Source organism: Camelus ferus, chromosome 35 (genome assembly GCF_009834535.1).
Source record: "Camelus ferus isolate YT-003-E chromosome 35, BCGSAC_Cfer_1.0, whole genome shotgun sequence".
In the NCBI taxonomy this organism is placed as follows: domain Eukaryota; kingdom Metazoa; phylum Chordata; class Mammalia; order Artiodactyla; family Camelidae; genus Camelus; species Camelus ferus.
Genome location: NC_045730.1, coordinates 5,868,134 through 5,881,166, shown reverse-complemented (window position 1 = coordinate 5,881,166; position 13,033 = coordinate 5,868,134). Strand labels below are relative to the sequence as shown.

At 47.1% G+C, this 13,033-nt stretch overlaps 1 protein-coding gene across 8 annotated transcripts in view; it reads left to right on the top strand.

Annotated features, from left to right (window-relative positions):
• The window catches only part of CELF2 (CUGBP Elav-like family member 2), a 475,836-nt gene that overhangs the window by 429,143 nt on the left and 33,660 nt on the right, over window positions 1-13,033 (top strand). For all 8 annotated transcript variants that reach the window (XM_032474151.1, XM_032474155.1, XM_032474153.1 and 5 more), the window contains one exon: window positions 5,550-5,684. In XM_032474151.1, the coding sequence (XP_032330042.1) occupies window positions 5,550-5,684 (135 nt within the window). The remainder of the gene's footprint in view (window positions 1-5,549; window positions 5,685-13,033) is intronic.

The following is a 13,033-nucleotide window of genomic DNA, read 5'->3' as shown; positions in this document are numbered from 1 at the left end:
AAATGCCTGGTTTTTGAATTAAGACATTTGACTGTAGCCAAACACCATAAACTAATGACAGTATCTTCATGAATGAGTTGTCAAAGACAGGAAATGAGAGAGTTGGTTCAACATCAGACGTGGTGCACGGCACATGGTACATACCCTGTGGGGGGCAAGTGACAAGTGGGAACCCAAGAGGTCGTTAGTTTATCCGAAACCCCATCTGGGGCCACACTGCTGGTCAAGTGATGGAGATTGCAGCAGAATGAGAGTGGGCGTCGACACAATTCACCTGTGGTTTTTACGTCCTCCGGTGCCGTGTGAAGAACTCCACGTGGAAAATTCAAGTCATGCAGCTGAGCACACCATCGCCAAAGAGAGTGAAGTATCATTTCGGAAAACAGTAGTATTTTGTTGTGAACAGCTCTCAAGAGAGAATGGTCCGTCCTTCAGGAAACTGAGGTTTCTCACCAGAGTCTAAAATGTCTCATTTGAATGAGTAAACATTTTCTGTTTGAAAAGAAGATAAAAGCAAGCTGGGGAAAAAGAAAACAGGAAAAAAATTTAGGCAGCAAGTTCCTAAGTAGTTAGTTACATCAGTAAAGTGACACATCAGCTCCACTTTTTAAAAAAAAAAAAAAATTAGTATTTTCCTTTCAAACTAAAAAATAACTTCAGATGTGTTTCATGATTTGGTAAAAGGGAAAGGAATTTAGAAAGCAGAAAACTAGATTAGGAAGGACCGCATCTTTATAAGCTGACTTTTATGTACACTTTTTGTACATCCTTGAAGTTGATTGATTTTTATTTTCCCTCTTAAAACTTCTGATAAAAACGTGTCCATTTCTCACTCAGCTGTGGTATTCGTGCCGTGAGTTTCTGAAATCTCCGAAATGTGGGGTCTGCGCTCAGAGCAAGAGTCTGGGATTTTCCCTGAAGAAGAAGGAATAAGGAAAAAGTGGCTTTTTGGTCCTTGGTGTCTTTGTAATAACAATCATCTCAAAAAAGCATCATGTTAGAAAAACAATGGTAGCACTTCACAATTTTGTTTTTCACAGAGCTCCTTGAAATAATCACGTGGTTTACCCGCACAGCAGGCCAAGGACCAAACCACCACCTGGTACTACCTAACAGTCGGAAAAACTGAAGTACAAAAACTGTTAAAAAGGTTATTGAGGCCAAAGACCAGTAAGTGGCATTTTGTGGATGAGACCACAAAATTCCCAAGTATCATGACGACTGTATAAGGTAGAGACCCTTAGCATCCCATTTTACAGGTAGGACAACTGAGGCTGAGAGAGGTTAATAAACAAACTTGCCCAAAGTCACTCAGCTGGTAAACGGCAGGCCCAAACTTCAAATTGCGCTGAGCCTCCTTCTTGCTCCCAAGCTTGTCAGACGACGTTCCCCATCTCCTCAAATTCAGGTTTGTTTGTGTAAAAACAAGCTAGAGTGACTTGGCTGCACAGAGCATTCAACAGGCCAATAAGAAACAAATCTGAGCTATAAACAACACACAGGGAGCCCCAGAGCTGCTCAGAAAGAAACAGTTCAGCGTCAATCACAGGAAAATCACCTCCTTTGATTCTGGACAGCATTTCAAATTCATTAAGTGGGGGTTGTTTTTGGTTCGGGGAATTATTTTTCTGGGAAAGGGATTGTTTGTAAGAAAGTACTGAGCTGTGGTCCAAGAAGAGGGTCTTTTGATAAACAAGGGAGAACTGCTTCACTTCACTGCTGATAGTCATTAAAGAGGGTAGTCATTCGCCTCTGAAATATCTGGTCTAAGTGGTCAAAGTCGCAGTGAAGTTGTTGTGTGCAAATATTTGCTTAAAACAATCCAATAGCAATTGCTTTACCTGCTGGAGATCTGCTGCCAGAGAAGATGGTCTCAGAGTGTCTCTGACAAGTGGAGAAGAGGGAAGACTTTTACAAAAATTGTAGACTGGAGGCTGAGAACCTCACATCGGGGACACACTTGCGAGGTGTGCATCCTGGACCCACAGAGACCCCAAGTTCTTCCCAAAGCCAAGTCTCCCGCCCTCCACACTCCACACTTCCTGCGAAAGTGTTAATAGGCCTTATGAGAATGTTCCATAACCACCCATCTGTCACTTTTTAACAGACCTGATTGGCAAGCACTTGTAACAACTGACATCTGTTCTCGCTTATTGATATGCAGATTTATGGTAATTGCTCCGAACAATAAGACACAGAATTACCTAAGGTGAACATTAAATTAAATTTTCATGCCCTTCTCCTTATAAATAATTTTTTTTAAATCTTAAGTTTCAAGTAGGCATAGTGCACATCTGTCTGGTACATAATTTCTTAGTTTGGAGAAGGGTTTTTCTTTTCCCTGGAAATGACTGAAAAGTTGAACTCCTATCGGCCCAACTTTTTTTGGGGGGGGGGGGGCCTTCGTGATCTTGGCACAGTGTCGGAGTTCCTAAAGCTTATTTAAATGTTTTGCATTTCTAGTCACCCAGATGATTGCCCCTGGTTTGAGGGGGCCCATCCCACCCAGCAGAGTGCTGTGTGAGGTTAAGTGGGGCTGGTTTTCCTTCTCAGAGAAGAGCTGTTTGCCAAGCAGGGACCAGCACCCCCCCACCCCCGGGCGACGCTGCCTGCTCCCCATCTGGTGCCATTTTAGTGTTGTGGTGTGGGAGCAGCCACGAGGAGACGATGGGGCCAGGTGGGTGGGAAACCCGAGGTGCTGTGAGAGGCGCTAAGAAGGAGACGGGGGGGGGTGCTCACACACACCCCAAAAAGCACAAGAGGTTGAGAGAGAACCAGAAGTGTGAATTCAGAGCAAGTGGAAGCACACACCCCTGCTCAGACGGCCCACAGGGCCCAGGGCTGGCCAGGCCCCGGAGGGGACCAGTGCAGAGTCAGGGTGGAGGGCCCCCATCCCAGCCAGGGGCCGAGCCGGCCGCAGCTGCAGATCTGGAGAGACAGTGATGCCAGATACTCGGAAAGTCTGGTCCCGTTAAGGAGGTAGAGGATGAAACTCGGGGTGAGACCTCACATGGCTTCCCGAGTGCTTTCCCAGAAACACTGTGGCCCCCAAGCCCCCTTCCCAAAGAGGAGGGGAGGTGTCCACACCAAGGGTGAGGCCCTCTGGCTGTGGGGAAGGGAAGAGCCAGAACATCCATCACCGAGGATGCGCGCTGCTGTCAAGGAGGAGTCCGGGGAGCCCGCCCTACCGGAGCGTCCCGAGCTTTCCACGCACCGCAGGCACATCCCTATGATGTGCCGGGTGTGGCAGCAGGACTTGGAAGGCGGGGGGTGTCCTCGCTGGGAGGGACGGGCTAGAGAAGGGGCCTTGGGCTTCTGCCTGGCTGGACAGAAGGACACGCTGCAGGGAACAGGTGCCTCTGTTGCCCCATGGCCCACATCCAGGCTGCAGAGACAACCACGGGAAAGCCTGGCACATCTCCATGTGCCTGCCGCCTCCAGCTTCCTAGGTTCAGCCTCGGCGCAGGCGCCCCCTCCCCTGGTTTCAGCCATCAGCTCCGGTGTTCTTGGAGAACCTCTGGCTAGTTTTGTTTCCTTTTGTTGGCTTGATTACATGTATCTGTTTGTTCTGAGTGGGACACGCAGGGAGAGGACAGTGGAACCGAGCACCCGAGTGTGGTCAGCTGGGCTCCAGGACAGCGGTGAGTGTCAGTGGGGGTGAGACAAGGAAAACACACTGTTCTGATAAATATTTGTAGGATGGATTAATGATTGAAGGAAACAGTCCATATTTGAAGCTGCTGTAAATATCAAAGAACCGAGAAAGAACAGAGGAAACCCTTGTTTGGGTCTGTAGACAAGGCTCTGGAGCAGTTTGGGGCCATTTGCTGCTGTTGGGTGCCCTGTTCCCTCATCGCCCGTGGGTCCGTCTGTCACCCACTGTGAATGCAGCCGTGCGTGTGTGCGTGCGTGTGCGCTTGTGTGTGTGTGTGTGTGTGTGTGTAAGTGCAGATGGACTTGAATGTGAGTAAGGCAATATCCTTGTCCTCCAGGGGCTTTGTGTCTAATTAGGAAGGTGAGCAGTACGAGCCCACAGTGTCCCCGCAGGGTGTGGTGAGGGCAGCGGGAGTTGACAGACAGCACACAGAAAGTGCAGAAACTCACCCCGAGTTTCATCCTCCGTCTCCTTAACGAACTATCAGTCACTTCGGAGGGAGGCTGAGAGCGAGGCTGGAGCGCCGCCCCAGCCTCGGGGGGTCCAAGGCCATCAGCTTTGAGTCCCAGACCCGGATGAGCAGGCTGAGCTCCTTCCTGCTCTGTGGCCCCATCAGGTGGGTCAGAGCCAGGGTCCTGGGGAGCCCTCCAACCCAGGCGAAGGAGGGTGGCTCTGCTAGTCGTTAACCATTGCCAGATGTGCAGACTGTAATACTGTGCTAAACCCTCCCCTCACCTGCACGGCCATCTGTCGGTGATGTAGTTGGTCGCCTGCGTTACATCATTTACACGTTAGGGGCGCAGGGGCCAGACAGGTCCATGCAGATGCCCATCACCCCTGGCAGCACCCCTCAAAGCCCGGCCCCTCGTCCCACTAAGCTGCTCGCAGGAGCCAAGCCCCAAGCAGGGTCCAGGTTCCATTGTCCTCGAGCAAACCTGAAAGAGAGGACCTGTGATTTCTCTCCTCACATGGTCTCATCAGTACCACCCTGTCTGATGCTTGATCCGAGGAGAGAGAGCTTTGTTCCCTGGTGCACGTGCTTGGTAGAGCCGGGCCCCATGCAGAGGATGCCACCAATACTCTGTCCTGCTTCTGAGCATCCTCAGAAATACATGGGTTTGAGAAACAGGTGCTGGCTTGGCCCTAAGCCACCAGGGCTGGGTGTCTCCTGGAGCAAAAGGAGAACCCATGTAGCAGCTCTTCTCTGAGTAAAAATAAGTCCTGAGCAAGGTGGCCAGGACAGAGGAGCAGGGCCAGCGAGCCTGGCAGCAGAGCTCTGAGCCGTCCTGAGGCTGAGGCTGCACAACAGACATGTTGCTAGAATATTCTCTCGCCCCTCCATGTACCCCCCTCCCAACACATGGAAGCTGTGGTCAGACATGACAACCATGTGAGGGGAGGTACAGGTAACCCTTCTCACTCACTAAGCAAGAATGGCCAGGTTAAGAAACTTGCCCTCGGTCACACAGCTGGTGGAGCCAGGACGCCGTATCTGTTCAACTTCAGAGCAAGAACTGCAACCAGTAAAGCATCAATTCTTCCCTAATACCTTGTCCGTGCCCCCGCCGAGATCAGGGATGGAAACTGCCCTGCAGCCGCCCCTCCAGCCTCCCAGCCTGGATTTCCTTGTTTCTTGCAGCCACGTGGCAGAAAGCCCTGCCATGTACACACACAAATCTCTGGCTTATCTTTTCCAATGATCTCAGCAATGAGAGAGGCGGTTGGGAGGAGGGTCCTGTGTGGGGATGGGCAGCATGGTGACCCACCGGTCCCCAGGGGGCAGCTCGGGCCAGGGTGCCGTCATGAAGCCCTCTGCCCTTGCCACCTGCCCTCTCTTTTTGGAAACCCGTGAGGTGGGCGTGTTGCTGAAATTTAATGTGTCTTCCCCCTACAGGCATGAATGCTCTGCAGCTACAGAATCTGGCAACACTGGCAGCGGCTGCAGCCGCGGCCCAGACCTCAGCCACCACCACCAATGCAAATCCCCTGTCCACCACGAGCAGCGCCCTGGGAGCCCTCACCAGTCCCGGTAAGGGGTGGCTATGCCTCGTTGGGGTGGGAGGCGGGGGGGACAGTGCGCGGGGCTGCATCCACCAGGTGCCAAGTGCAGAGCAGACTTGCCCAGACGGAGCCGGGCATCCAGCTCAATTTCTGTTTAATGCCTTTTAAAGAAACAAAGTTTGGGTGCACGTGTGTCTTATTTCCCAAGGATAAAATGAAAAAAAGCTTTCTGTGCGAATCCACCCGGCTGTTGATTCTCACGCGTGCATTCTGCTTCCCGAGTGTGCTCTCCCTTCCATCCTCGTGAAGTCTCACTGTCAGGAGACTCAGTCTCGCAGGAACGCTCCTTTCTCCTGTCTTGTTTATTTGCTTGTTTGTAGCAATTTAAGAATTCTCTGTTCAGTCTCAAAATCCCCATTCATTTCCGTGTGGCATTTCACACCAGCTCCATCCTCTGCATTTGGCTTTTAGACCCCTCGGTCTAGAGGGGTCCATGTTTGTTGTTCCTTGGTGGTCACATTCCAGGCCATGTCATTTGAAGTGGTTCTTTTCCTTAGAAGTTCTGTTGCCTTATTCAGGAGCAGGGGCCATTGTCCCTTTCGTCCAGGCTAGACCTAACGTGCCTGTTTGGGCAACAGGGTTTGTTTGTGAACAAATGTCTCACTGGCTTGTCTTCCTCTCTGGCTTTTCGGGACCTGGAGCGATGACCTCACTTTCCCTTCCGGTCGATGGAGGAGTTGGCCGGGACAACCTCCAAGCTCCCTTCTAACTGAAAATCCCAGGGCCCATCGGCTCTGCCCAAAAGATGAACTAAATGTCGAAAACACTTAAGTGTAGCGTGGGGTTTTCTTTCAGAAAAATAGGGAAGGAAGGACGCAGCATCCCCCAGACCTCAGCTTGCGAAGGCTTCCGGCTTCAGGGGGGCAGTAAAGCCCCTCCTTGAATCAGTGACCTGCTCACAACAACAGCCCTTGGTGTGTTTGCAAAGCACTGTGCTTCTGACCCACTTCCCTCCGAGCAGTTTCGAGGGAGAGACCCAGGAGATGTTTGGGAGCGGCTGGAAGATTTCACCTTCATGTGCTGTCATCTCAAACCAACAGCACAGGGGCCTTTGCCTTCTTTCTCCCAGAATCTTCCAAAAAGTACCGCTACTGTAAGGGCCTCATTTTATGCACTAGCTAGAATTTCTGAAAAACCAAACTCTCAGTCTTTTTTTTTTTTTTTCAAGAAATTGTTATAGCTCTAATGCAATGCATGAACTTGCTACTAAAATAAATTCTTCTTAAGAAATACACATTTTTATAACTGAAACATGCTGTACACCAGAAATTGACACATTGTAAACTGACTATACTTCAATTTTAAAAAAAGGTGAAAAAAAAAGGAGAAAAAAAGAAATACATTTTTGATATGGTATATTCCCCTCTATGAAAATTATAGTGATTTTTCTTAAAAACAGATTAAATATTTGACTTCTCTAATGTATAAAGTTATTTATTATTACAAGTTGTAAATCAGTTTGAAAAGTATTTTCAATTAAAAATTGATACAATTGAAAAGACTGAAATTACAATTGAACAGTATTCTTACTGTTAAATAAGAATTACTGTCTCCCCATGAGGACTATGAAACGGTCGCAGTAAAACAGCACCGAGCATGATACATGCACTTTGTTGTATCTTTGTTCAGCAGCTTGTATTTTTAACTATATTTTGTTTGGAGAGAAAAAAAAAAAAACTAAACATCTGTCAAAATCTGAATGCTTTTTTATTTGCTTATATAAAAAGGAAGAGGCTTAGCTCTTTTTTTTTTAAGAGGAGACAATAATAACTTTATTTTGGCAAAAGTAAATTACCGTAATTTTTCCAGCCTTGTCCTTCATCCTGACTCCCTTTTATTGAGAGTAACCAGCAGAAACTGGCCACATCATTGGTAACAAGGTGGAGAAAAGAAGAAAACTTTTTCCCAAAAAGACTCTCTTCCTTATATGGCAAGGAGCTGGGGTCTACCATTTGGACCATCAGCCCTTAAAGAATTTAATATTGTAGTTACATTGAAATTATTCTGTTGTTCCCAAAGTGACCATTATGCATGGACATTGGAGTTAAGGGTATAAGACCTATTGTTGGCTTGTGAAGGTTCATTTGACTTTATTGAAACATATTCTGCCCTTGTAATATCTGATCAGGATTGTGCCTTGGTACCAGGGAATCAGAGTTAATATTCAAGCATCTCATTCTCCTTTAAAAGAGGACTCGTCGGTTTGAGAAGCCAAGTGCGAAAGTGGCTGTCGGCTGATCGGTGTCAGTAATGTGATTGACACCTGATACTTTTCAGCATCTGGATGGCCTGAGGCACTGGCCTGGGTGCTGAACACAGCACTGAGCAGAACAGACGTGCTCCCAGGCCCCGGAAGTCTTCCTGTCTTTTGGGAAAACTGCGATGGACAGTCAGCGGTTGTGTGCAACGTGTGCCAGGCCAGTGCTGGGAAGAGAGACTTGGCAGAGTCGGATGGCAAGAGAGGAGGGCAGTGGAGAAGACGGCGTCTCTGGAAAGGGGGCATCTGAGCAGGAACCTGAAGACAGTGAGGGAACCACGTGGACGTCCAGGGAAGGGTGTTCAGGTAGCGCACAGAGCAAGTGCAGGCCAGGAGGGAGGAGGAAGCTTGGCGTCATCACAGGCTGGCAGGGGAGGTGTGGTATGGAGCAGGGGCAGAGGGAGAGGTGAAGGGTCAGGGGTGAGAGGTGAGGTCCATGACCATGGATTTACATCAGTTCCATCCAATGTGGTCAGAAGCACGAATCTGTAGTAACCTTCTTAAAATGCAGGGCACTCAAACTGCCTGGGAAGCTGGCCGAAGTATTTAAGAAACTTTAAAGATATTTGACCATTTGCAGCTTTTTTCTGAGACCTTAATTAAGAAAGGGAAAGTGTCCTGAGATGGAGCTGCTTTCTCTCCACCCCAGAGGTCCTTCCTCTTTACTCTTAACGTGGGGAAATTCTGCCAACCGAGGTACCGGTGAGAGAGGTTTTGCTCTTCTCTGTTAAGGAATGCTTTGCATAATAGCTGAAAGTATTTCATTAGCATCCTGAAGGGCAGCAGCCGAAAAGATTGAAATCTGTGTTTCAATTATTTTTCTTAAGTGTAACTAAAAAATCTGGCATTTAAGCGAAAGTGAATGATTTGTCTAATTTCCATCAGGGACTCTTTCAAAGTCACAGAAAATGTGGTTAGTAGAATTCATGACTCTCCACTTCATCAGAGCAATTCCCCAGGAAATAAAAGGGGCAGGAAGCAGTTTCGCAAGGCCAGTGCCTTTTACCTTTTTAAATAATAAAAAACTAGGCTTCCTATTGTGACATGAACCCAGTTCATTCAAACTGTAAAGTGCACCGAAGAATCATCCCAACGCTCCTGCACAGGCCTTGGTCTTGCCCCGCTTTTAAAGATTTCTCCTGTGCCTCAGACAGATCCGTCTGGAAGAGGGACAACTCAGTCCCCCAAACTGTTCATTTATTTTTATAATTGTAAATTCATCATTTTAATTTTACACACCCAGGAGCAGGCCCCCAACGGCATTATTATAAATGATTTTAAACAGCCTGTGCTTTAAAATATCAAAAATTAGGCATTAATGCCTGTTTAAAAAAAAAATCCCCCTAGGCAATAAATAGGTTTCTTTGTCTCCTGGCCTTGAAATAAACATTGAAATAGTCTAAATTGCCCATGGTGAAAATAAGTGTTTCGTGCAATTATCAGATGGTAGGGAATAAAATTAGAAATTAAATCATGAAGAATAAAAACCAGGTAAATGCATATTATGCCTTTTTATGACTTTCTCTCGGGTCTTTTGAAGCCTAGCTGAATCGCATTTCTTGGCTTTTATTTTGATATGATCATTTCTCCTTTGTTTACTTTAGTCTCCCATTTGGTTAATTAATTCTTGGGTCATTTGTTCTTGGCCAGTTCTGAACCTGTTTTTGAGGAACGTGTCTTAATGTTGGCATAAAGACGCACATCCTCTATAAGGAGTGCAGCCAGGTCTTAAAGAAAGCTGATAATACTTGTGTTTCACCAGCTTGTAGAGTTGGTGTCCTTCCCTGGGAGTTTTGAGAGCTTGGGTGAGAGAGTTATCCTGACTGCGTAGGAACATTTCTGTGGCATTTTCTGTCTGAAACCACGTTGCATTCGTGTACCACGTTATTCCAATAACCTTCTGTTTTCTGGTTTGTTTGTTTTTTTAACTATAGAAAGATGTTTTAAAATTCTCCAAATGCTTCTAAGTGCATTCAGCCAAGTGTGCACTTCAGGATAATAGATCATTTGTTTCAATAGTGGGAGGCACTTTTAAAAGTGAAGGGAGCATTTTCCCATTCCCTCCAATGGCTTTTCAAATGGTTTTCACTTTAAATTCCAGGCAGTATTTTTTCCCCATCTTCAAGATGTTGCCTGCCCATCCTTGAAGGCTGGGACAGGCTCCAAGTCCCAAGAAAATGGTGACAGTTTTTTGTGGACTCTTTGAGGGGAACAGAGACTGGGAGGGTTTCCCTGGGATTCAGACCTTTCCTGGACTCCTCATATCGGAAGAGCCAGCGAGTGGTCACCTCCATTGTCACACACTGGTGTCACCAGGCTTGCTGAACAGTGGGGAACCAGAAATTATCCTCCAAGTCGCCCCAGAGCCCTTCAGTGTTACAGGAGGCTTTTGTCCCCTCACTTACTGTATTTGCATGTGTATCACATGAGCACTCATGTCATGTGAAGAGATGGATTTGTGGACTGATGGAACCCACACTTTGGAGCTGTCTACTTTGTACAGGGCAAGTACATGAAAATGAGTTGGGCTTACACTGGCCCCTCCCAGCCGTCACATGCAAGGGACACTCATGCAGGGTGACGTCTTATGGGGCCAGGAGAGAGGGACAGACAGACAGTGGGTGCTGGAGTGGCCATCTCCCAAGGCTGCCTTGGCAGCAATGCTGCAACCTCAGGAAGTCTGAAACTGACCTGCTTCCACAATCCTGTCCTTCCCGTTGCCTTCCGTCCCGCCAACCATACGTGGCCCTCGGGCACCCCTACTGAGTCCACGAAGCAGGACCGCATTTAACTTTGGGTTTTTTTTTTTTAACTTCACTTCAGCATCTTACTAATTCAGGGATCTGTTATTCATCTGACAGTTACCTAGGTCTGTTACCCATTTCTCCAGAGGCCCATCTCTTTTCCTTGCTTATAATCAAGGAAAAGAAGTAACTCTCAAAACAATCACCTTTCCTCCTTCGTTCGCTACACTTTGAAGTGTTTTAGGCAGGCAGAGTCAAGCGGGTTTTAAAATGAGCTCTTTATTTGTGGGGTTGAATCCACCAGTCTTACACCCTGATTGCTACAGAATGAGAACTGATGTCCCATTCTTGGCTCATTTCCTGCAGGTTTCAACATTTTGTGCTTTTTTTTTTTCCTTTGAGGTTTCCACGCCTTAACTTGATCTTGGCATTACGGGGCTCAGTCTATTTTCCTCAGTGTTAACGAGGTTGGACATGATGTTATAATGTTCTGTAAGTAACACATCACTGGAGGGACCATAACTTCCTAATAGATTTTTTCATTCATTTGGCAGATGTTCACTGAGCATCTGTGAGGCGCCTGGGACTGTTCTAGGCATTGGAGTCACATCAGTGGACAGAGCTGAAAAAACCCCTTCCCTCATGTTGTTTATAGTTTAGCATTAGCTTTTAAAAAGGCACATTTGACTAGATTCCCACTGGAGGAAAATGATTTGATGATTCACCTTTCAGTGTAAACTATACCTTCTCCCCACTTTAAAAAAACTTTCATGACCAGTTTTTTAGTACACCTCGTGTTAAAATTTTGTGGATTAGACCAGGGTGAGGAGAGAAGGGGTCTGCATCTCGGCACGTCCCTTCTGTCAGCTAGACCATTTTCCTATACGTTTAATGCCACAAAGAGCCCCGAGACTAGTATTCACCATTCGAGTGGATCTGCTAAGTGGTAAAACTAGAAAAAAGAGAAAAGTGTCCCGGGCATTTCATGAAAACCAAGTATTTCCAAAGTCCTTGGGCATCTAAAACGTATTTTAAAAATAAATAATTGGGAGCGGTCTGTCTCTCTAGTAAATGGTTCTTTTTTAATTGATGTATAGTCAACTACCAATGTTGTGTCCACTTCTGGTGTACAGCGTAGTGATTCAGTTGCACAAATATATCCTCCTTTTCATGTTCTTTTTCCTTATAGGCCATCACAAGGTATTGAATGTAGTTCCCTGTGCTCTACAGCAGGACCTTGTTGTTTAGCTAGTAAATGGTTCTTTATTTGGCACTGATCGTTCTACTTCTAGGGTTTAAAAAAAAAAAGGAAGTATTCACATGTCGCCCAACTGGAGTTTGGATGGCCCCTGCCCATGCTGGGCATTTTGATGTGGAATTACCTTTGAATTTCACTTATCAAGAAAATGAGAAGTCCAGTGGTCCACATAGTCAGGACTGCAGCTAATTCTCTAATTCATCCCAGTGTCCTGAGCTGCCCGAGGCATCTCTCCACCTGCCATCAGAACGTTTTGCACTGTGCATGGGCCGGCCCACCAGCCCATGAGACGGCCCCTACCAAAAGCGGGCATCCTGAGCTCATGCAACGGTTCATAAAGCTGCCCCACCGAGGGTGGACACAGGGATGGTCCTCCACTTCGCGCAGAGCCCAGCCTCAGATCTCTGCAAACTTTCCCCGTGGCAGGACAGCACTGCGTTCTCAGTGCTTTGTTCTTCCTTGGTTTGGGGTGCACTTTCTCGAATATCTTCAGATCAGGGCTCTCGTTCTCTGTGAGTCTCAAGTCTTCGCTGAGCCTGTGATTCAGGGTGAGCATTGCTGTGCAGTGTCTCCCCCCTTGTGTGCGGGTCCCCATCAGAGCCCCTGTGAGGTGTGGGTGAGGCTGGAGGCGTGTCTTCTGTACAACACAACCCCCCATGAGGACTTGCCAGATGATCTGCTGCTGTCTGATACAACCACATTACCATACTGGCACTGGTAAAAAGCATGTATTAATTGCTTAGATGTGTTTTATATTAGATGGAAAAACCAACACAACTTGACTCTAGTCACAGAGGTTTATGACCGAAGATCAACGTTGTAAGTCTGAAAAGCAACAATATAGAAGTGTTTAGTTGGTATGTGGTTTAATCCCATGAACTGGTGGCCATGTGCAAGAAAAGAAGCAAAATGCACCAACCTGGACAATCCAGTTGAAGAATCCAGGGAATCGGATAACTTACAGGTGTCAGTGATGGGAGAGTCTGTCATGAGGAAATAGGGGTAACGTGTAAGAGAAGTGTTGACGCGTGAGCCAGAATTTTGAGATGGGGTGGGAT